Source organism: Nyctibius grandis, chromosome 5, assembly GCF_013368605.1.
Source record: "Nyctibius grandis isolate bNycGra1 chromosome 5, bNycGra1.pri, whole genome shotgun sequence".
Taxonomy (NCBI): domain Eukaryota; kingdom Metazoa; phylum Chordata; class Aves; order Nyctibiiformes; family Nyctibiidae; genus Nyctibius; species Nyctibius grandis.
In genome coordinates, this window is record NC_090662.1 from 89,036,515 (window position 1) to 89,060,640 (window position 24,126).

Here is a 24,126-nt window from a genome sequence, read left to right on the forward strand (position 1 = left end):
CCTCGACATCAGCCCCCTGCAGGCAACAGTTTGTACATGAAAAAAAAAAAAAAAAAATCACATCCCCTCTGGAGTGGTAATGTAGTTGCAGCTGAAATAAACCATCAGAATTTGTTTCTCTAGTGTTTACATAAGGATCTACCTTTGGATTAATTTAGTGAATTGTGATGAAAAGCAGCAGTTTGATAGGAATGATCCAGAATGGTCTGAGAATAATGACCTTTCTTCATTTCTAGATGCTAGCTGTTGTTGCTGCAGGTTTTCCTCCTCCTCTCCTCTCCCTCCTAAGTCTTCTTTGCTTTGCTCTGGGTTAAACAATCCTGAGCAACAGATTATCTGCTAGACCCAGCCTGCAAACAATGATGGTGGCACTTCCAACTGTATGGAGTTTGCGAGCTTATACTGTGCCTGACCAGTGAAGAGTACAACAGGTGTGAAATCTTTCCCTTATTAGTAGAAAAACTGGGAAGGTTTCAGATGCATAGAAGCTTCTGCTTTGGAAAAAGAGTTTGTGAACTTTTTCCATTATATATTCTGACAGTATGACAATTCTCGTGACATATACCTTAAAAACAGAAGAAGAAATATCCAGTAGGTATTTGGCCAGGCAGAGGGGCAAGGACGGTGCCTGTCAGACTCACAGTTCTTTTGTCTGTTTTGCTTGTTATTTGTATTGCCATTGTGCAACTGCGTTTCCATGCTTGGCCAGATGATGATACCCTCTTGAAAAAGTGTGAATGGCTGTCTGATACTGATACCATTTCACGAGCCATTAATCCCCTCAGCAAGCCTAATTCTTTTCAAAACGGTTTGAAAATTTCATATGTTAATCTCTTCTAATGCATTTTTTTTGCATCTTAATTTCGCAGAAGGTGAGAATAACTCATCCCCTCTGGAAGATATCAGTGAGACTGTAGATATATTATCAGACCCACCTATGCAGCCCATGAAAAACGTGACAATATTACAACGAAGGTGAAAACTTCATTGTATCTATTCATAGCTATTTTGTCAAGTGTTCAGGGGGAGCAACAGTTGTTGGACATGAACACGCTACAGAGAGGTATGAAATAGATCTGATGATACATTCACAGTGCTGAAGCGAACTGATCTTACCTCTGTCTGCACCATGGACATTCTGTAGGACCGCATGTCAGACACCAGGCCCAATATATCTACGAACTCGTGATCACGGATGTGCTGTAAGAGCCGATCCAGGGCTATGAAGGTTCCTGTTCGTCCCACTCCAGCACTGCAACACATACAGATATGCATCTCATGTCAGGCCTTTCTGATGGGGATACAGAGGAAAATCAGAGGTACTGCAAAAAGCAGGTGTCCTGCAGCTGAGATAATCAGATGTAGCTAATATCTGAGGTCAGACCGGCTGGTTAATCTGTAGGATTTATTGCCATGCAATCCTTCCATATGTTGTTTAGGCAGAATGTATGGAATGGATGGCTCTGCAGTTATTTCACCTTCCTATACTCCTCTTTGTGCACTCACACGCAGAATGTGCATGCACACCCTCAGCCACCCTTAGCTGTCTGCTCTTCCCACTTCCACTGCTCCCTTCAAAAATTTCATGAGACACCTCTAACTACAAGGGCTGTAGCCATAACTGCAGAGACCCGCTCCGCAGTGACTGCTGCACAGAGGCAGCTGGGGCTGAACCTGCATGATTCAGCCCCACAGCTCTCCACACTGCAAAGCTCTGGGCTGTGCAAAGGCGCTGCACCACTGCAGCTCACCCTCAAAGGACAAACCACCCAAAAGAGTCCACTCTCAAGGGCTTCTGCCTTGGGAGCATGAGACAGAAATAGTCAGCAACCACTCGGCTGACAAATCTTTGTCCCTACAAAGGGAAGCTTAGTGACTAGAAAAAAAAGACACACTCTTTTTATTTAGAGATTCTAATGTGCATATAAATCTTCGCATTGTGATTTCACATGTACCGTTTAAGTTTGATTTCCTTATGGGTGTGGGTTTCACAGAGATTCCCAACACCATCTCTAAGGATAAAGTGTGTGTCTTTTAGCAAAAGTTCTTCCTACTGTCTTGCATTTTTCAGAAAAGCCTTTAAAATATTTGCAACAAAGTTGCAACAGTTCATCTCAAAACAGTTCAACACAGCTTTCATGAAACAAGGGGTTTTTTTTTGCTTGTGTCTAAAAAAAAAAAGTCAATATCTTGAATGAGAGGAATACAACGGAACTTTTGATCTACTTATTTGAGAGATACATTAATTGATAAATCCATAAATAAAAAATGGAGAAGTTGTAATGATGTCAGTTCTATGTCTTCTTTAACACTTGAGAACAATTGCTGTAGGAGTTGATCTATACATTCTTTCTCCCAGCCTTCCACTAATTCAATAGCATTGCTGCTTTTAAACTATATATGGTCTGACGTACAGTATACTCTAAAAATACTATCTGAAAATTTCTCTCTCTGCTGCTAGAAGCATCCTAATTAAAAAGAAAATACTACAGTTGTAACCCAGCTCTCTGATGCTTGCTTCTATTCCTTCCCAGAACAATTAAGAGTTATATAAGATGTTTGATTTCACAACACTACATATAAATCTCTTCCCTGGCTTACTAGCATCTTTCTTGATGTTAGGACTCCCAGAACTATATCCCCTATGAATTTCAGGGGAGGGCTGCAGAACTTACTGCTTTTACAAATGCTGTTGTTTTGCATTCCAGTAGAACACTAAGTGCCATATCTGGAAACTAGCAATGATATTGCTATAAAAGACTGTTTTCTGGGAAGCAGCTCTCGAAAGTGTGCAAAGTGGTGGCAAGAGAGAGTCAGTGCCGACCATCACATCAGCACCAGGAAAGACAGCACTGGAGGGTGCTGACACACTGTGCAGCAACGTAACTGCTGCCTCTGGGGTGGGTGATGTAGGGTTGGCTGAGATTAATCTTACCAGGCCTTGACTTCTATTAGGAGTGTGTCACCATAATGTACACACATTCATCCATTGCAGCCTGTCTGCTTACGTATTTCTGAGAAATCTGTTGTGAGTATCTCTCGCACTAGGAGCCACGAAGATGTTTGAAGTCAATTGGGAGAGTTGCATCAGGAACCAATCTGGTATGATAACGTCACGAACATAGCAGCTGCCCCCAGAGAGGTTGAGTAAGCAAGTAAGTAAATGGCCAGATGACGCACAAGAGATAAATCTGATAGTATATAAAACAACCTTTCTCAAAAAAACCCCACAAAACCCCCCGTATAACTGTTGTCATGGGATACTGGTATTACTGCTAGCACAGGATAGCTCTCTTCCTGTCACCTCCTGAATGTACTGAAAGCGGAGCGACCAGAGGAGGAGGGTCTGCACACAGTTCTGCAGGGGAGCAGCATGCTACGGCGGGGTGCTGGATGGACTACGGTATCTGTATGGCGAAGGTGTGGAAATAAGAGAGCAGGGGCAGGCTCTGAGCTGGTGTAAATCAGGATCGCCTGCTGCGCCTCCTGAAACCATTTGTTTATAACATCCAAAGAGGTGACTCTCCTCTGAAAGCAATGCCTTTGTGTCTATGGCTGCAGGCTGAAATCCCAGCCCCACTGTAGTCAAAGCAGGGGACTAATCCTTTACCCTTAAAACCAAAGAGAAACATCTCCAGCTAACAGGTAAGCAGAACCCCAGAATCTCTTCTTCCAACGGTTTCCTAACCTGTTTAACAAGTTACATCCTTCAGTTCATTTCCTTGAAGCGTTTACCTGCAGTGTATAACCATGGGGCCTTTAGTCTTCGCTGACTTCTGCCTGACCATCTGTACAAACTGGAGGATGCTTTCAGCAGCGTTGGTCGTGGGGACACCATGATCAGGCCAGGCAGTGTAGTTAAAATGCATCACGTCTTGCACTTCATCAGCCTAACGGGAAAAGCAGAACAGCAGCATGTTCACAGGAGTTTTAACAGTGCAATTGCACTCAGTCAGACTGAGGGTTTTTTGTTGTTTTGTGGTGGTTTTTTTTTTTCCCCCCAAATACAGCCTAAGAAAGTAAAGTCAGCCAAAAAAAAGTGGCAATGAATTTACATGCTATTTGATTACAAGGGCAAGGAGCGATAGGATGTGGGGTAATGGTTTAAACTGAAAGGGGATGGATTTAGATTAGATATTAGGAAGAAATTCTTTACTGTGAGGGTGGTGAGACACTGAAACAGGTTGCCCAGGGAAGTTGTGGCTGCCTCCTCCCTGGCAGTGTTTAAGGCCAGGTTGGATGAGGCTTTGAGCAACCTGGTCTAGTGGAAAGGTGTCCCTACAAATGGCAGGGGGGGTTGGAACTAGATGATCTTTATTGTCCCTTCCAACCGAAACCATTCTATGATTAAAAAGGAGAGGGGGGGTATCAGCCATCATTAACAAAAAGGCATGAACTCTTGTTTCTAGGTTTGGGATTTGTTTTTTGCTTTTTTCCTCGTGGTGGTTTGATTTCATTTTGCTTTTAAATCAAGAACTGTTCCATTTTTCAAGTTTAGGCATTTTTCATCTTTCTGTTCCATTCTCCTTTTCTCATTTTGCCACAGATAGAGAACAACGCTATTGGCAAACAATCAAGACTGGACTCTTGAGAGTTTTTCTTTTCAAGTTTCAAAGAAAAAAAATACCAAAAGGGAAGAAAAAAACATTACAGGAGCAAAGGAAATATATGTAGAAAAATACCTATTATTATAAACAACATTTATAATGCTAAGAACTCTAGTGGCTTTAGGTGAAATTAGATCCTCAACACAACACGTTTTGTCTTTGAGACTTAAAGGAACTCAAAACATGTGAGGGCTGGAGAGTGTCATCACCAAAACCCACGGCAAGTAATGCCTTTAGTTTTGCCATTCTGGGTCAGGCTAAATACCCCTACTGCAGTAACCTCTCTCCGGTCACAGGCAACAGCAGATCCTTAGGCAAAGGATATTAAAAAATGAGATCAGTACATAAGACCCTGAAGTAGCTGCTCTGGGTTTGGTAAAGGACAGTTTACCTGAACTGCAAACTGCAGTCTCGTCATTATTTTCAACGGATGCCAACAGCCCAGCACATTGTGCTTTATGCATTTGCACTCCTAGCCTGCACCCTGTGCGCGCTTTGTAACGCAGTGAGGCATGGCTGAGTAGGACTAAGGTCCCGGGCCAATGCTGACGTGCCAGTGCCCAGCTATTTTCATGTCCCCTCCATATCTCTAACCTTTCCTTCATGAGCTGATGCTGGCAACGAGCTGGTGAAGGAAACAAAGCTGGAAGGAAATGCTTGAAAATCTGAACAGCTTTGATTTGGAAAGTGCATGCTCTCAAGTGTGTTTCAATACGTTATAGGAATACATGAATGTTGCAGAATTGCTCTTTTGAAAAATATTTTCAATTTCTATGTTGGTATTTTCAAGTTTTGAATAGCTTATAGCAAGAAGATATGCCTGAGATAAAGGAAAGAAGTTTACACATTTGTTGTCACTAATTATTGGCACCACAGAAATGTCCAGAACTCTGGTACTACTTTTGTTTCAGACTTGCACTTCGCTGAGAAATTCACAGAGATTACAATTGTAGGGGTAAGTTTTGTGATATAGGCATTTGCCTGTGTGGAATGGCCATCAACCTTTCTCTTACGTGTTTTCCACTGAATGCCAGAAAGGGACAAAAGTTAAAGAAAATGCTGCACTGAAATTACTCCCACTCTTAATAGGGTCATGCAAGATGTTTCACTTACGTAGCTAATTCGGAAATTCCTATAAACCCAGTCTGTGTGCTCCTCCTCGGACAGCATCTCCACTGTGATGTCCCCATATGCAATAGGATCTTCTGTAAAAGGCCAGTAATGATCACATTTCACCTGAAAGGGAGATAAATACATACATATTTGTATTTATATAAATATATATATGCATATATAAAAAAGCACAATCAAAAGTATACTGTACCTCAGTTTTAGAAATATCTACAGCGCTATTTACTTGATGCTACAATAAGAGGTAATATATCCTGCAATGACTTTCAGCTTGATCATTCCTACTCGTGTAACTGTGGACATAATCTATACATTGGTTTTCTGAAGCGTAGCATTAGTATGGCAAAGAATGGAAATACATAGCATCTTTGTAGATTGTTACTTTTCCTAATAGAATAGGTCTAAAAGGAACAAAACACAAGGAACAAGAATATACATATAAAAAAATAAACTATATTTCTATTATAATGTCAAGGAAAATGTAAAGCCTAATACTTGTATTTTATTATTATTTTAATTTAAAATTGCACAATCACAGAATGGTTGAGGTTGGAAAGGACCTCTGCAGGTCATCTTGTCCAACCCTCCCCTGCTCAAGCAGGGCCACCTAGAGCAGGCTGCTCAGGACCATGTCCAGAGGGCTTCTGAATATCTCCAAGGATGGAGACTCCACAACCTTCCAGGGCAACCTGTGCCACTGTCAGTCATCCTCACAATAAAAAAGTGTTTCCTGATTTCAGATGGAATTAAATGTGTTTTAAGTTCTGCCCATTGCCTCTTGTCCTGGCACTGGGCACCACTGAGGGGTCCCTTGTCTCCATTCCCTCCTGTCAGGTATTTATACTGAAGGGATAATAAAGAGTCCCAGCTCTCTCAGCCTCTCCTCATGTGAAAGAAGTTCCAGTCGCTTAATCATCCTGAAATGCCTGTCATATAAGTGAATGAAGTGCCATTCCAGGTCTGCTTGTGATGCTGCCTCATGTTCAGAAAACAATGCAAAGAAATTTGCTCACCAGAAAATACATATGTTTTCAGAGCAGTTTCTTTTGTACTATGTGCAAGATTTTGTTACATACCCTTCTTTTCTCATTACACTGAGTGAGCATAACAATAATTTGAGATTTTTGCTGGAGAACCATCTTCCAAAAATCATTCCTAGTTTCTGGCAGTGGTCCTTGGGTTGCAATGTATTCCTGGGGTGAATTATAACCCTAAGAAACAAAGAGACAGGTGCTGTTTACCAACGTGATTACTGCTTCAAAACACGTATTTTTCTCTGGCATACATATTTTTCAGCTTGCTCAAGTTCAATTTGTACTTTTAAAAGTTATTTCTAATATAAAGAAACTACTTCATGATTTTTTGTATTTATTTTGAGATTACAACTTTTGCCAGTTTTTGTTGCTTCTCCCAAAGTGTAAGAAATCTAGTGTGGAGGACAGAAGATGAAGCTGTTACTATACAAATACTTTGCCCAGAGACCATGAAAGGTAATATCAAAAAAACAAGTAATGAGAATCCTAAATCAAAGTTCCAGCTCCTTCCAGATTTCATAATTTAAGGGTTTGTTTAGTTATAGACATAAAACCAGTTACAGATGCTTAACCTGCTCATCTCAAGCAGTGCCTGTGATGATTTTCAGTCACTGATGTAAATGGAAGGTAGCAATGAACAGCATTATATGCAGGTATTTATGTCATAAGGACTTAAATTAGTAAAATATTAATTAGAAATCTGCTTAAAATAATAGAGAACATGCTGAGTCAACACCTTCAACAGATCATCATTGCTACGTTTTATTGAAGCTCAGATGCTTTATATCCATGTATTCTCTCTTCAACATGCTTTTAGTTGGAAAGACTCCTTCCCCTCTCCAAAACCAAAAGACTGGTATAAAAACTATAATAAAAGATCCATTGAATGGCCATTTTGGCATCTGCTATAACCATATTTGCTGACATCGTACCATCAAAACCACATTTGGGAAGTTATTTGAGATTCCTAACAAGAGCAAAAGATACATCCAACACACTGCATGATCCCATGTAAATTTGGCAATTCCTGTGTCGCCACCGTATGCAGATTGTAAAAATATTCATGATTTGGGAGCACTTTCCATAAATCGCTTCCTCCAGACATCTCTGGAAGTCAGCTCAATCTGAGTTTCTGCACTACACAGAATTTGCTGTTTGTTTGTCTGCATAGGCTATGTCTGACTTAAGTGTCAAATCTTTATTGTCACAGAGACATGGATCACCACTCCAATCTGTGTTTGCAGGTGGAGAAGAAATCGTCAGGAAAAGCTAAGCACTAAGATGACATGTCTGTCCCAGTTTCTATGGTCAGCATTATGCTGTAAGTAGAACTAAGAGATGTAAACTAAAACGCAGAACTGAGCAATCCGAAAAGGACTGCTACATAAAATCCTATTTTCCATAATCCCATGTCATAGAAGTTTCCTGAGTGAATGATGTTTTTGAACACTGGAACATTTTTCTTTCTTGATTCACTGCGAGCTCAGGCACTTGCAGCTGGAGTGTTTAGGTTCGTGCTCTTGACACATAGGAACTAAGTACAGGCAATGTGCTCAGCAGTGCATGCATGGGCAATGCCACAGTGACAAAGAAGTGGTTTCACTGACTCATATGAAGGCTCTTCCCTTTTCCATAATGCTGACTCAGCTCTCTCCAGCACAGCCAGGGCCAGCTCTGTCTTCTGTTCACTGCAAGGGTGCAGAAATGTTCATCTGCCGATGGTCCCCAAGTGAAAGGTCTTTTTCTAAATGGATGCTGTAGTGTCCTGCCTCCTCTCCATGCAGGGCGACCCAGTGGACGTTGCTCTCCCTAACACAGCTCACACTGAGCCACAGCAAGGGGGGATAACACAGGGGCAAACCTTTGCGGCAGTGGCAGGGAACTGCACAAGCTCAGGCGAAAGTAGAAAGAGCTGCTGATGTTTTAGCTCACCCTCAGTGTCAAACTCTGACTACAGCTCTGCGTATACTTTAATTATCTTAAAACTCTGGGTGTGAGTCCCTGGTAAATGGCTGCTCTATGCCAGGTGGAGGAAGGCACACTGGGAGCACCAGAGACGAGGCAGAAAGCAGAAGCTCTCTCCACGTACCATCTGGGCTGTGTGCATTTTGTCAGCTGTGGAGTGTCTGGCTTAATCCTTTTTGCATGTGCTGTAGAAACCTGGAAAAGTTTCTGATTTAAAAGTTTATCTTTTACCTAGCTGTCTTGAAAAGCCACTGGACCACTTAACACTTCCTCTCCACTTCTCTACCAGTTCCAATCTACTTTTCACAAAGATTCACAGCCTACCCAGTGCTACTGCGGCAAAATTTGTCAAAAGCCTTCCCCCTCCACACCTTTTTTTTTTTTTTTGGTGGCTAGTGAAAGGTGCAGTTCCCTGTAGGTAAAATATTGGAAACTGAAGGAGATGCTGCGAACATGACTGAGCTTCCAGGAGATATTGTGCTATTTGCAGGTGACACACTCTAACTGCTGTGCAGAATGCTGTTCTTTACACTGACCGAGTCTCTGTACTCACAGGAATGTAGTTGGCATTGATGTAGTCAGATCCCTCTTCTTCATCCATTGAAACTAACCGGACACGACTAAAATCATCTGTAAAAGGGAAAAAAAAAAAGTAATCTGGATCTCAAACATAGCACTCATCTCCAACTAGGCAGAATTAAAATTAACCCTATAAAAACTGAAAAAAAATATATATAGAAAAAAGAAAATGCACATATGTACCAAAAGGGAGCAATGTTTGCTTCAGTAAACACTGCATGGATGCACCATCATTACTGTTCTGCAAAATACACCCTCCAACTGCCATCCGTTTGGGCTCCCTTAGGTTTCATTAAAATAGTAAGAAAAATATAGTAACACTACTCAGTAGTAGAAACAACCTTGTGTTTCTCACGTCCTGACTCCTGTCTCCATAAACTTCCCCAGAAAGATACGTCTCTTCAAAGTTAACAAAACACATCTATTGCCTGGTTCTCTTTAAGGTCAGGTTTTAGAACAGGCTTTTATCGGTCAGAAAATCTGTCCTGATTCTCCAGTTCTCTTATTAAAACGTTTCTTTCTCTCTCAAGGGACTTAAGCAGGACCCTGTATGTATTGTACTTACATGGCAGGATATTTGTGTAGCGATTTTTACAGCGATTCATGGGAAGATCAGCAGCAAAGTGGGGTATGTCAAGCCCAATCAGTTTTAGCTCCTAGGGTGACAGAAAGAAAAATGCCAAGGTCAAACTCACAAACACTCAAAAAACAATTCTTTGTGAAGTGATTACTTGTGGCAGGTACCAGACTGAAAATGTTCATAAATCACCTTACAAACTGACAGCAGGATTACACTGACTTTCCTTATTTGATGCCTCTCAATTTAGTTCCGAACAGCTAGAGAGGAACAACGTGGTCTCTCCTGCCGATGCTGCCATCCAAGGCTGTGACTGTGGACTGCTCCTCTCTACCTGCACTTGATTATCCAAAATAGTGTCAAACCAGGGGATTGATAAGTTATTTCTGTGGTGGTCATCCACCCCACCTAAAGAGTTTTCTTCAAGTCCTCACGTGGCTTTTGATCTTGATATTGGGGAATGCCTGGAAGATATTTCTAGTCACTACCTTCAGTAGCTATGTCTAATACATGATGCATCAGAGGACATGTCAGCCACCCAGAATGGTGGTAACATCCTGACAGTCCTCCTTACTCCCTTTCCATATTTAAATCTTTGGGAGCTAGCCCTAGGATAGGAGCTTTTTAGTTTTATACTACTAAACTGACTCTAAATTCTGGGTAATTAAGAGAATGTACCCGAACCGGTCCTAGAGAGACCTCCTTGCTCTTAAAGAGATTTTTGATGTTACCTTCTCATTTCAATGCTTCCCTTCAAATTAAGGGCATTAAATAAATAAAATAAAGACATTAAAACCCTGAATTCAATTCAGGCTGCCAGCATGTCCTAAACTTAAAGGAAGGATGTTGGTCTGACAATTATCTTGAATCAAATGTGATGAGCCACTCAAATCAGCTTCCTAAATGCAGTCTTTAATGACACCAAGGTCCACTTTTAAATTCTGCAGAAGTGGAAGTGAAGCTGACCCACCTAGCAACAGCGCACACTAAACAACACAGAGCACAGGAACACACCACGCTAACCTAACGACTGGAAAAAGCTGATTTAGGCATGGCAGATAGGAGAGGACAGAGTCCCTGCAGATTTACCTCAAATTGCAGAGAAAATTTATAATCTGAATCTTTGGCCATATCCTTGATGTAGCCATCAAAATCATCCAACTGGACAGGGCTTTAAAGGAAAAACACACAGAAATTAAGAAAAAAAAATCCAGCTTCTTTAGTATATTTTATTTCGATTTTCCCCCAGAATACTATCAGGTCATGAATACGTATTTGCAACTGTTAATGCTAGAAAGCAACAACAAAGTGGAAAAAAATCCTGTGGTTCAGTGCCACCGAATGGTGGGCATATTGCTCATTACCTGCATCATACCGTAACGGCACCAGAAAGAGAGGCTGAGAGGGGGTTGCTGAACCATCTGGGTGAACTCAATGCTGTAGCTGCTGGTGCTGACAATAGTAAGCACCCTAGTTTTTTTGGGGGTTGGCGTTGTTCTACCTGAGGGAAACCACTGGTCTGAGGCAAGGGGAATGGCCCATGCACCCTTTCTAGATTCCCTGGCCCCTGAACTGCTTTCGCAGGTGGGTATGTCCCCAAGGCACAGGTAGCACTGTGGTAAGCGATGATGCAGCACCCCATCTCAGACTCCTTCTCAGTACCATCCCACCAGCGTGCCTTGGGCACCAGAGCAGCTGCTGCTTCATTTAAGTTGCCTCTTGTGCCATGTAAAGTATTGCTTTCAGATATTTTCACATTTGGCAGAGACACTTTTAAATCTCATCTGAGCTTTGCTCATGTAGAAAAATGGATTTGATATTTAGGTTCTGATTTTTTCAGAAGGTCCGCAAAAAACATCCACTAAAATAGCCTTTTGGATACCACTGCTGTGACTGCTTTCTCTGGTGGTTTGAGAACTATACACATTTGTTATCAGAGGTCAAATTGTCCTCCCAGTGAGATGATGGCTAAAAAAAGTGGCATATAACTAAAAAAACACATGTGGAGCTTCAGCAGGTATAAGTTAGCCTTGATTTAGTGACTCCCATCATTCTACAAACTTATTTGCCAGGTGAGGGTCTATCTGTTAGTACAGGCACAGCCTCTGAACATAACGGAGAAATAATTAGGTTAATGCTCTGAATAATGAAACACAGGTAAACAGCTTCCCTCACCTAATCATCATGCTCTAATTTACAAGCTACTGAAGCATGTACACAGTAATCTTTTCATTTACTTTGAGGCAATATGCCCAAAGGAACCTGTCTTATCACCACTTAATTACTCTTGTTTATCCGTTAGCATTAATGATCTAATGTTCTAGCAACAACCGTAATGAGAGCCTCACATCAAGAGGGAAACATCACTAGAAACAAATGCATCCCAGTTTTTCACCGTTTGTAATTTTTAACTAAGGATAAGCTCTGTTGGAATCACTACGCTGGATAATTGATCTTTTCCCCAACGACTAATTTTCTATCAGTAAGGAGCTGTTTTACCACAACTATCTGTAGAGAAGAATTGCTTTTGTCCAATTATTGTTTGTTTTCTGCCTTCAGACATGTCTCTCAGGATGTGTTTACCAAGAAGTTTTCTATATCTGTAACTGCTATATCACTATACCATGTACTCCATAATGCATGTTTAGTCTAAGGTGATATATTTTTACATTACTTTAAATATCAAAGAAGTTACATACTTCGTCAGCTTTCTCTTCTTTAATCCATTTTTACTCCTGTAAACAAAAAAGTGTTTTTCATTCAGTAAATTATTGTATAGTCTTTATTCAAAGTTAGTGCTGATTTAAGAACATATGTTTTCTGGTCACCATCATACTCAGGATAAGGCTGGTGATAATGGACATTTTTAAGCTGATAGCAAGATGCCCATTGACAACAATGGGATGGCCTTTTCCATTCTGTAACTCTGAGAACAACCTGCTTGTGAAAGGGAAAATCTGTGCCCAACACAAGCAGTGGGTCTTCTACAAATCCTGACCCAAGAGCACCATTGGCTTCATGTTGGCCGGGGCTGAGTCCCTGGGGCCCAAGCCTGGCGAGGGGCTGTGCTGTTGCAGGGGACGGGTGCCCCTAGGCTGCTCCGCTCCGGCTCTAGCGGGCTGGGAACCTGGATGCCAACACTAAGGAGCAACCAGGAACGAGAAGCGTCTGTTGGGTAAAGGGAGAAGACCACCATTTGCAAATTCAAGGAAGGGTGAAGGAAAAGGGAAAGAGCCTGACCACTATTTCTCACCCATTTCATAACCTGCTTATGACAATCAATGAAGACAATGGCAAATATCTTATTGACTTCAGCGGGTCTCAAGCTTAAACCTCATATAATTTTAATTGACTTTGAACAGCTAGAGATAATTATGCCAGTCATGTAATACACTGTCGTCACATGACTTATAAGTGATATAATTCACCAGCAACAGTTGCGAGCAAGATGAGTGCATTAAGCAGTATAACCCATAAGATACGGACTTAAGAACTACCCTACACTAACTACTACCAAGTGGTTTTTTGGAGGGAGGGTGTGTGTGTGTTTGTGTGTGTGTGGGAGGGGTGTGTGTGTGTGTGTGTGTGTGTGTGTTCATTTTGTTGTTGCCACAAAAAAGTTAAACAATCAATCAGATTAAATGCACAAAGTGAGCACCCTGGAATAATTTGGCTAGAGGTCTGAAAATACTGATCCCTCTGTTAAACCAGCCACAGAGCATAAATAGATTCTTGCTTACTCAGAAGGGATTTTAGTAGGGTCATTTTTTTTTTCCTGGGCATTAAACAGTATCTGTTCATTCATCACATTATAACGATGCTATTTTTAATTTCATGATGATATTAAAGTGATTTCTAGATAACTTGAGTCACAGCTTCAACTAGTAAATTAAAGGTGAAGACTTAATTTAAAAAAAATGAAAATATACAGAAAGGAATATTTAGAAGTAGAGTACTTTTATTTTTCTACCCTGCTAAGTTTAGAAGTGAAATTAAAAAAAAAAAATTATTCCTTTCCAAAATTAAGTTTTAGAAAATGTTTGGGTTTTGGAGCAGCCACAACCTGTTGTAATTTTGTTATCTTTTCAAGGTACATTTCCATTTAGATGTGGAGCCTTGTCTGCAGAGTTAACAAGAGCTATAGCAATACCTGCTTTACACTAATGTGGAGATCTACTTTGCAAAGCTTTACTTTGCAAATATTATAAACCTCATCAGCCTACTATGTTTATCTATACAGATACTATCTGTATAGTATCTGTACATTCATGTGTACTATACACATAGCCTAGTAGTATTTATTCTACATCTTCAAAGATTTTTTCCAAGGAAAACTTAAAATTAATTTCTCTAAATTATTAAACACATTTCTATCCCCGGTGACTGTGAAACCTTTTAATGTCAGGCACAGCGGAATCAATTTCAAAAGAAAAAAATATCTACATGCTGTTTATGGTGGGAATGCTTCTAAGAACGCTTCTCCAAGAAACACTTCAAGAGGCAATAAAATAAATGATTGACATCCATTTCTCAGCAACAATTTCTTGTGCTTTGATAGTCTCAAAAGGCCTTTGTTTCTTAGCATTGCAATTGTTTCCTGAATGTTCATAAATGTTTTAAACCAACGTGTATGTAAAACAAATACATTTGAAACATTAGCTGGTGTTTCATCTGTTCTTCCATTTACCCTACAGACTAAAATACAAAGAGAGGGATTAATCTCATCTCATTCAACTTCAGCTCCTTTAAACTTTGTCATCTAAACTAACTATGTAGCTTGATTTAAGAGGAAACCTCTGAAGAAAGATGCACATCTGGAAAGGTGCATTAATGCATATTAATGCATATTAAAACAAAAAGAGGCAAAGGGCAAAAAGAAGATGACGACTCTTTTTGCAGCAGTGCTATTGACAGTGGCCACCTGGGGCTTCTTGACCACTAGAGAGTTAAGAGAGATCACTGTGACCTCTACAATAATAAACTGCTTGCCTGATCCTCCATCACTGTGCAGCTCTGACAGTTGAGTTTACATCAGACAAGTTACAAGTCAATATAATATTAGCCTTGGAGAGATGTGGAAGACTTCCACCTGCGCTTCAGCTGGGTGTATGGGGAGAACACGCTTTTATTTTCATGGGAGAAGAAATGGACCTTTCTTCAGTTACATAAACCCAGTAGTTTCTGGGCCCACTGAAAATTTAGATGTGTTTTTTCTACAGAACCAATGTGGCCCAAGGAAAATCAGTCTCAGATATCCCTATGCTGAAGATTTCAATGACTGCCTGCCAGGACTTTCGTGCCGTATGGTAACACCAGGGAAAACGTTTGGTCAAAAGTAAGTCTTAACTTCAGTACCACATTTTTGTAAATCACTATACCTTGGACTCAAGACCATCAGGAACTTAAGTTTCTTTTATATAAATTAAGCATTTTTAGATCATGGCCAATAATTATTTGTTAAACGGTTTGTAAAACAGTTCTGGTTCTAAATAGATGCGAGGGCTTTGTTGGTTAGGTATTTCCAGTTATTTACTATGTCTTTATAAATTATTTACAGACTAAACTATTAAATATGCACACATACACACAGAGATGACACACAGTGACCCAATTTTTACACTTTGGGAGTGCTAGTTTGTACTGATTCTCAGTGAACTGTTGTTTCCAGAAGCAAAACTTTTACCGACGTCAGGAGAGCATAACCACACCTTTAAAACCCAAGGTATTTGACATCACACACCAAACAGGTGGGGCACAATCAAGCAATTTTAGTAATAGAAAAGCAGCAGCAGAAGGCGGCAATGCCAGGCAATGAACAGATGAATAACTGGGACAGAATAAGCCAGGACTTATAATGAAGTGGCAAAAATTGCAAAGAGAGCAATGAGATGAATATGACGACCATTGTAAGATTAGCTTTTTAATACCAAAATGGGTTGGAGCATAAACAGACAAACTAGATGAAGCAGGGTAGCAAATACTTTGATACCCACATCCTCTCCAATCCATGTTCTAGTACAAGAAAATTATATCTTCAATAGCTTTGACCCATTTGAAAACAAAGGTATCATACATTTTTCATGTAATAGAAATTAACATTGTTTACACATTGCATATGGAAAAACAAGTAAGTCACTTACCAAGGATTAATATAAAATGCCAAAAGATAATCAGTCCAAAGGCATGAGGGTAGCAGAGTTAGGAAAGCAAACACACTTCTACGCCTGTGAGCATTAATAAATAACATACATAAAGATGAAAAAATGAGGAGAGTTAGTAAGACAAACAGAAATCAGAAGATCAGCAAATTCTACTTTAAAAATCAGCTAAACCCATAAAGGCTTCCTCTTACTTACTTCATAAGAATACTATTAGCATTCATAGAAATTTTACTGCTCAACCTGACACCCTATGCAGGATTTTCAGCTATCCAACACAAAATCCCATATGATCAAAATAGATGTGTTTTATGGTATTGATTTAGGCCTGCTGTTCTAAATCAATGTTAATTGATAAATTGGTAGATTTTCAGAGAGTAAAATGTGTTTGAAAATTTCATCCACGGGTTTATGGCCATCACATAGGTGGTGTTAAGCCTATTTTCTGATGTTTTGAGATATTTCAGGACAGGCATAGTTTGCCTTTACCATGTACAACTATAATAATCTCCCATATTTGCTCCTGCAAGTGATCCTGTGGATATCAGAACATCTGTAGCAGAAATAAATTCAGATCATTCCATTAGCTCTTAATATCCTCTATTGAGTCAAATTTCTGCAAACATCCATTTTGCAGACTCCCATTTTTAAGTGCTTGAAATTTTCTCCTAGGTTTTCAGCAAAACATTATTTGAACTTCTTCTAACTGTTGTTTCTATGAATAGCTATTCACAGCAGGTTTCATTGTGGCTAAAGGAAATTTGAATACAGAATAATTCTAAACTTCTGTACTTGCGACCTGTTTACCAGATTCTGATATGCATTAATCCAGGAAACCCACCCAGGCCCATTCTGCCTATTGGTGGAGTGGGCTACAGGCACTTTGCAAATGTGAAAAACTCACAAAACTTAAACAAAAATTGCCCCAGTAGGAGGGTTTTTTGCCAAATACACCCTCAGCATGTTTTTTTTTTCCCTTCAGAAAATCTGCTGTCCTAAAAGCAATACCATCCTTCTACAACTGTTCTAAAGAGGAACCACAAGGTGAAATTTCCTTTTTCAGTACTCTTGGCTTTTATGAAGTTGGTAGATACTGTGTTTTCCCTGATAAGCAAGTCACATCAACTGTAATCATCTCTAATCTTAATCTTCCAACCAGTGGTGGAAAACTTCTGCCCACACAGTGAAAACTCCAAGTTATGCTTTAGGGAGTTTTGCTCGTTAAGAGAAAATGAGCAGCACAGTTTCTGCAGGGCACTTTCCCCACGTATTGGTAGGGCTTGTGCGGGTCAGCCAGAAGCAAGAGCCCTCCTTTCTAGTTGCTCTTATGCCATAGTGGTTGCAGCATCAGGGTCTTAGAGCTTATCTGTTGTTAGGCTTTCTACGGGACTGGACCGAGGATGAAATTTGGTTTTCCATAAAGAGATCTCTGGTGCCACTGAGAGGTTTTCATTAGACTTAGAAGAGAGAAGTGATGATGTCACCAGAATACTCTTTCCTTTGGAAAACACCAAGCGAGGTTTTTGCTTCCTCTGGCCTACAGAGGCAGAAGGAATTATTCAAGCCTGGGTCTTCTTTCATTGTCAAATCATCATGAGAAATTTCCACTTTTTATCAAATCACAGGCTAACATGCTTTCAGACCTACTTATATTGTTCACAGATTAGGACCTCCAACGTCTAAAACAATTGATTTCATTCAACATATGAAAAATACATAATTGCCCAATAAATACAATATCGTTTTCCTGGAAAGATATAGTCTTGCACCTACTGCTCAGGTGTACTGAACAATTTTATTTAACTAAAAGAAAGAGATGTAGAGATTGCTCAAATCCTGAAAACTACGTTGAGCTGAGCTTTCCTTAGCAATCAGTGGATATGCCCATAGCTCCCTTACTAGATCCCTGGAATGACCCCAAGCAAAACGGGTTTCTTAATCCTTCTACCTGTCTTTAGGGCTGTATTTTCCGTTTGGCTGCCTGGATGCACAGTGAATCTGGTCTTGACGTTAGACAACAGAGGCACACAAAGCAAGATTTCTTTACTAAGTCTCAGAGAAGTCAGGACCATAAAATTAAGGCACATTGCCTTCAGTTACCAAAAATTTGTGGAGATATTAAGCAGGAATAGAATACTTTCCGCAATTTATATTTTTATAACCTAAGTTATGTATGAATATGTATATGCATGTATACACATATATATACACACACATACACACACATATACTAAATCAAGCAACAAGAACCTTCACTTCCACATCCAAACCTATTAATTAATTCCCCTTCCCATAAAAAAGCCTTTTATGGTTTTAATAACATCTGTTGCTAGTTTAATCATTTGATTCAAGCTTGGACATTCAATTAACATGAGTGTTTGATCTTCTGCCTTCTTTGCCATTAATATACTCCAAGCAAAAGAAGCTGAAAGAAAGATTAGTTTGTACTGCATACAGATGACTGCTATTAAAGCTAAACCAAGCAAGTGAAGCTTGTTTAATATCCAGTTAATTAGCAGCACAGTAAGGTATTGACAAGATTTGCTGGGCTTGTTAGTTCAGTTTGCACGCTTATTAGCAAAAGGCTTGTTGTGGTGCAGTGTGAATCCATTTAATCCTGTCCTTGCTGGCAGGCTGTGTCTCATGAGATCATGGAAGCAGTTCCCTGCACACCAACTCCTCTTTCCAACTTTTTGACTGTCAACAAAGCTGACCATGGATGTAAAACCAAGGCGCATATTTTCTTCTTCCTACATACTGAATGGGGCTGACAGTATGCTTTTAAATATCTGTGTTTGGACTTGCCTTGAAACATAAGTTTTGCTGAGACTGCTAATAGCAAAACAGGAAACCTTGGGTCAGTCGTTAGCACCCATTTGATTACCAAAATAGGAATGAAAATGACCACACTGGTGACAGTCAGGTAGCTCTCAGAGCTCTTTTCCTTCTATAAAAGCTAATCCTACAGACTTTCTTTGTTAAAATACTTCTCTTTGGCTGATGGTGTCAGTGATGGTTTGGAGTCCATAGTCAGTGCCTGCAACTCTTGCAGGTGGTTTTCTAGACTAGCAAGAATATGGGGTTTTCTTCAAGTCTTTTCAACAGCACTGAACATGAAGTTACAGTAAATATTTGAGTTGACTTGTCCTTGTCTTGCAATGCAAGGAAAAATTAACTAATGGCACTGCATGAACACAGTTGCTAATTGGTCATCTACAGGCAAGCTTACTCCTGGATGTAAATACATCTCTATGTAGGTGCTAATGGATTTATTGATCAAGTTTCTACACTTGTGTTATTTTAAGAAATGCATCTGTAAAAGAAAGGAAAAAAAAATATCTTCCCAAAACACATCTGTGCAACTTGGCTGACATGTATATACATCATTTCCTACTAAAAATAGCAGGTGACAGAATACGTAGTTTTGAGTCATCATTCAAGAAATAAAATATTAAAATAACAGGTATAGTAGTTTTATCTTAAAGAGTGACAGTGATGGCATAAAAAATAAGCACTTAAGATCATATTTGCCAAAAAGCAGAGATGGGGATAATTAAAAGCTTTGCTTCAAACACTCACCAGTTATAGGGAAGCTTTCCATCTCTCTCTAAAGATGCGAAATTGACAAAGGTTCCAGCCCCGCACTCCCTGTTTCAGGAAGACCGTTGGGTACAAAGTTACCGTTTTTTGATTCATAACACTTGCAATGACATTGATTTAACAGAGAACTCTTGGAGCTGCAGAGAAGTGCTGAACACCCACATCCGTGACCAGGTCTGAGATAATCTGTGATAAACATGACTGAAATCCCTTAACATAGTCATCCAAAACAAATAACCACCTGAGATCAAGTTTCCTAATAATACTTTAAAATGAGTGAACCAAGGGAGAAGTTGCTAATAAAGATATCAAATAGACTTCATCTTCTGTCCAGATTTGGGCTTTCTATAGTCTGATGCTAGCACTAGTTGCTGGCTTCAGTACACATGCTAAATATTTAACCTTTCTATATTAAATATTCACTATCCCAACTCCAAGGAGAAGATGTATAATTGTCTCCATTTGACAGGAGCATGGTAATTTTGAGTTCACAAAATACTTTTGGAAAACCCTGAATTTCCTGAATAACATTCCAGTGAATTTATCTCAAGTCCATTATTTTCAGCTACAAATGGTAAACTGACTTGACTGGTTTTGATTCCTTGATTCAAGCAAATAATTGCCTGCAGCTTCTTACTGGATTAACTTTTTAAATTTTCTCCTGGAGTTTTTATCTTCTGTGGCTAGAAGCAATGAAGAAGAGAAAAAGAAAAATCTTTGGATTGCCTGCACAGTAATTAAATAGGAAAGACAACTAATTTAGCTGGGATTTTCACAGAGCCAGCTACATGTAAAAGGAATAAATCACATAAAGTTCACTGAAAGAGAGAGCCTGCAAAATATGTGTGATAAGGTCATCTGTTGCATGGAATACCTAGCCAACACATGACACATAAAATGCAGTGAGTGCTAGGTAGCCAAGTGCAGATTCTTCACATAAGTTTTTTTATATGAAATCATTTCCTCTCTTGATACATGAGAGTAAATTAATATAAAATATATTACATAGATTATAAAAAGGTGAAGACTCCATGACACTTTTAAAACCAGGAGGTGAACCACATCTAAAGGGTTTGGAGAAACCTCCCCAGTTCACCTAGGCTGTAACTTAACCCTCATTAAAGTGAACTGTTACAGGTAAGACCACCAGGAAAAGGAAACTGTATTTCAATATTTGGGTACAAATGACTGGTGCAGATAGCTGAAGGAACGGCAGGTTCTGTGAAAAAGTTTTACTCCCACAAGATAATTTTTCTTTTCATCCATATGACAGAACAAATGGGGATCATTAACGTTATACATGAACAGCAGGACCTGAGATCCCTTCTGGATTTGTGGGTCTCAGTATACATTTGGCTGCATCTTGACCGTGTAGGAAGGCAAGATCTAGGTGAGCCCATATGCTCTATCCCATGCTGCAGTTCCCAGAGGAAGGAAGCCCACATAAATGCAGAATGTGGACAACTGGAAGACTAGGATTTGGGGGCAGACTGGCACATGCTCTAGAAAGACACTCTCAGGGCCCTGGGTACATCCTCTCTCGTCCTGGGGGTTTGGTTGCCAGGGCTCAGGCCTTACATGGCCTCTTAAGTAAAGCATCCTGAACCTGATGAACAAACCATCTTATTTGTTGATATGGAAAATCTCCTGTTCCAAACCATATGAAAGATTTGCAAAGCATCTTGATGTCCTACTCATGCTCAATTGCCTCAGATCCTAATTAACCTTTAGATGGCTGACACAAACCTTTTGTAATAAGGGATTGGACTTCTTATGGACCCAGCCTTGCAAAGCTCAAAATGAGACAAAGGTTGAGGATTATAACTCCTAGACAGCAGCAGGACAACTGTTTTGAAGGTATCCTATTCACAAGGATCTCGAGCATAATCCATGCACACAATCATCCTCAATTGCAACTATGGTCATGATGTGTTTGTTGTTGTCTGAAATTTTTGGAATTAGCATAAATCTGGACTTACCTGGCCATTTGTAGATGTTTTCTCCTAAGAACAACAAGAGTCACCAGCAGCAGTCCAATCAGAAGGATACTTAGGATGGCTAACACGGAGATTACCACTATGTTGGGATTCATCTCGGTGACTGTACATACAAACAAGGGCTCTTGGTTATTCAATTGAGAAGTGCTAACAGTTTGAGGGTTTTTTTTCCCTGAATGCTGGTAGCATTACTTTTCTGAACCTATCTCATTCAGCCTGGAGTGTTACAGAGAGAAAAATCTACCACTAGAGATAAAGGGAGGTTTTGACTAGTTATTGTTCTTACAAAACTCCTGTGGGGAAATTACTTCACTCTGGCATTTTGTTAAACTTTGGTATGTTCTGATTTTTTTTTCTTTTTTAAGTGACATTCATAACATAAGAGAAAAGGGTGAAGGAAATATAAAGTACAGATATTCATCATCATCTATGTCTCCAAAGCACATTTCAACTCTGAAGTTGTTCTTCAACAATAATCAATACCTTTTCTGACCCAAAAGCAAAATAACAGGCTGAGGGTCTGTAATATACTGGGTTGAAATTGATTTAATTACTTTGGCAAATAAATCTTAACAAAATATTCTGTTTTAAATAAGAGCTGAAATCTACTCTCAATAACAAAACCTTGATTTATTTTTGTTCCATATTACATGCTTATTGACTGTACTATTATAAGACCAGATACCCTGTTCTGCTCATTATATAAGAAACGCTCTCTACTTTACTTGCTCAGAATAACTTTACATCCACAGTTGTCTAGAGAAGTATTTTGTAGATTAAAAATTACAGAGATTTTTAAGCTAAGTATCAGACACTGAACTCCAGCATGGAGTAGTGTATGATGTACAGGACCAGTGACTAAAGCTACACAACTCCATAACTAAGCAGAGATGACACTGATCATTCTGAAGGGGAGATTTTAAAGAAAAGTCCAGTGCTCTGGGCAGTTCAACACTGATATTCTTTCTTCAGAGTCACTACAGAGCCAGGCTTCACAACATGCCCCGGAGCCTCCATCAGGAGCTGTCCCTTCAGAGTGTGACTGCTCAAGATCCTGCAGTGGCCCTTCTTCTCTCTCACCCTGTCTCCACTTTCTCACTGAAAGCGGAAAGCGATTTTTTGCCTTAGCAGCTTGTAAATGTGATTTTCCTCTTTTTGGGCTTGGCAAAGAAGACATTTTTCTCCATAAATGTCATCAAGCAGTATCCAATGTTCAGCCTTGACACCACAAACTAGGTCCCTGATTTCTAAAACCCAGTAGAGACCTGAGCCTCTAGTTCGTATTTTTCCATGTCAGTCCCCTAGTGGGGATTTTTCTAAGGACTTTTAAAGCTGATTCCACATCCCATCCATATCTGGCAGCCTTTCCATGATACAAATAACCCCTGGGGCCAGCATTACTGAGATCAGCTTTAGAAAGCAAGGAGAAACAGATGTTGTAGCTGGAGGAGGAAGAAGAAAGCAGGGAAGTGCTGCTTACCCATGGTGGAAACCACAATGAATGTGGGGATGCTGGGGCTATTGTGGCTGAAGGTGGTCACACTGCAGTTGTAGGAAGTGGCAGGGGTTAGGCTGGAAATGGTCACTACATGTGAAGAGACAGTGACAGGTTCCTGCAGACATGGGAAAAAATACACAGAATTTTGTCTCTCTTGTAAAACGCAAGAGCACAAATCAGTGCTCCCCTCTCCACCCATATATTTGACCAGGTAAAGTCAGATCTGGTGAAAGAAACCAGCACTTCGAAACCCAGGGAAGATAAACAGGGCCTGCCCTTGAAAATAGGCAGGCAGCCCAGCAGTCTGGAGAGCAACAAGGGTGAAAACAGCAGTGGGAACAGCCCAGAGCACCCCAGGAGCCCCAGGGCCCCTTGGGGAGGGCAGGAGGGTACCTCATAGGGGGTTGGTCAGGCAAACACTTGGTGGGGTAAAGTGCTGTGACCCCTGGGACATCCCCAGAGGTGGGCAAAGCTCATAAGCTCTGGTTACTAAGCCATAGAGGTAGGAGGAAAACAAAATTATTTTTATTCAAAGATCAGACAAGGCAGTCACAGCACCCTTGTATGAATATAAGTCATCTCTGCCTCTGAGGCATTTCCTCTGGATGTGAAGAGCTGTGAGCCTTTTGAGCTTTTGAGTGGCCAAGGTGAAAAACAAAGCTAGAGCACAGTGTTTGGGTAATAACTATGATCAGATATCCCATACCTCAGTTTTTCTAGCTAGTAGAAACTTTACAGAACGTATTTCTACAATGTTTTAATTACTATGTCCTGATAATCAATTTTGTGTTTTATAAATGCTGATATGGCAAAAGACAACAAATACAACACATGCATTGACTTAAAGATATTGCTCCTTCAGGTCCTCAGATGTTTTTTTGCGCTCTCCAGCAGAACCAAGGGTGGGTTGCAGATGCGAAAATAGGGACACCGAGCCAGTGGTTTAGAAAGGGAACAAGGAGAAGCTTTATGAATGAACT

General features: G+C 40.1%; 1 protein-coding gene across 1 annotated transcript in view; it reads right to left on the reverse strand.

The window, feature by feature from the left end:
• Positions 1–24,126, reverse strand: part of PTPRO (protein tyrosine phosphatase receptor type O) — a 157,224-nt gene that overhangs the window by 1,351 nt on the left and 131,747 nt on the right. Inside the window, 12 exon segments of the mRNA XM_068401932.1 lie at positions 1,117–1,252; positions 3,736–3,890; positions 5,721–5,843; positions 6,815–6,949; positions 9,291–9,367; positions 9,882–9,972; positions 10,983–11,064; positions 12,593–12,628; positions 16,034–16,117; positions 19,631–19,699; positions 21,631–21,751; positions 23,129–23,261. Coding sequence (XP_068258033.1) covers positions 1,117–1,252; positions 3,736–3,890; positions 5,721–5,843; positions 6,815–6,949; positions 9,291–9,367; positions 9,882–9,972; positions 10,983–11,064; positions 12,593–12,628; positions 16,034–16,117; positions 19,631–19,699; positions 21,631–21,751; positions 23,129–23,261 — 1,242 coding nt within the window.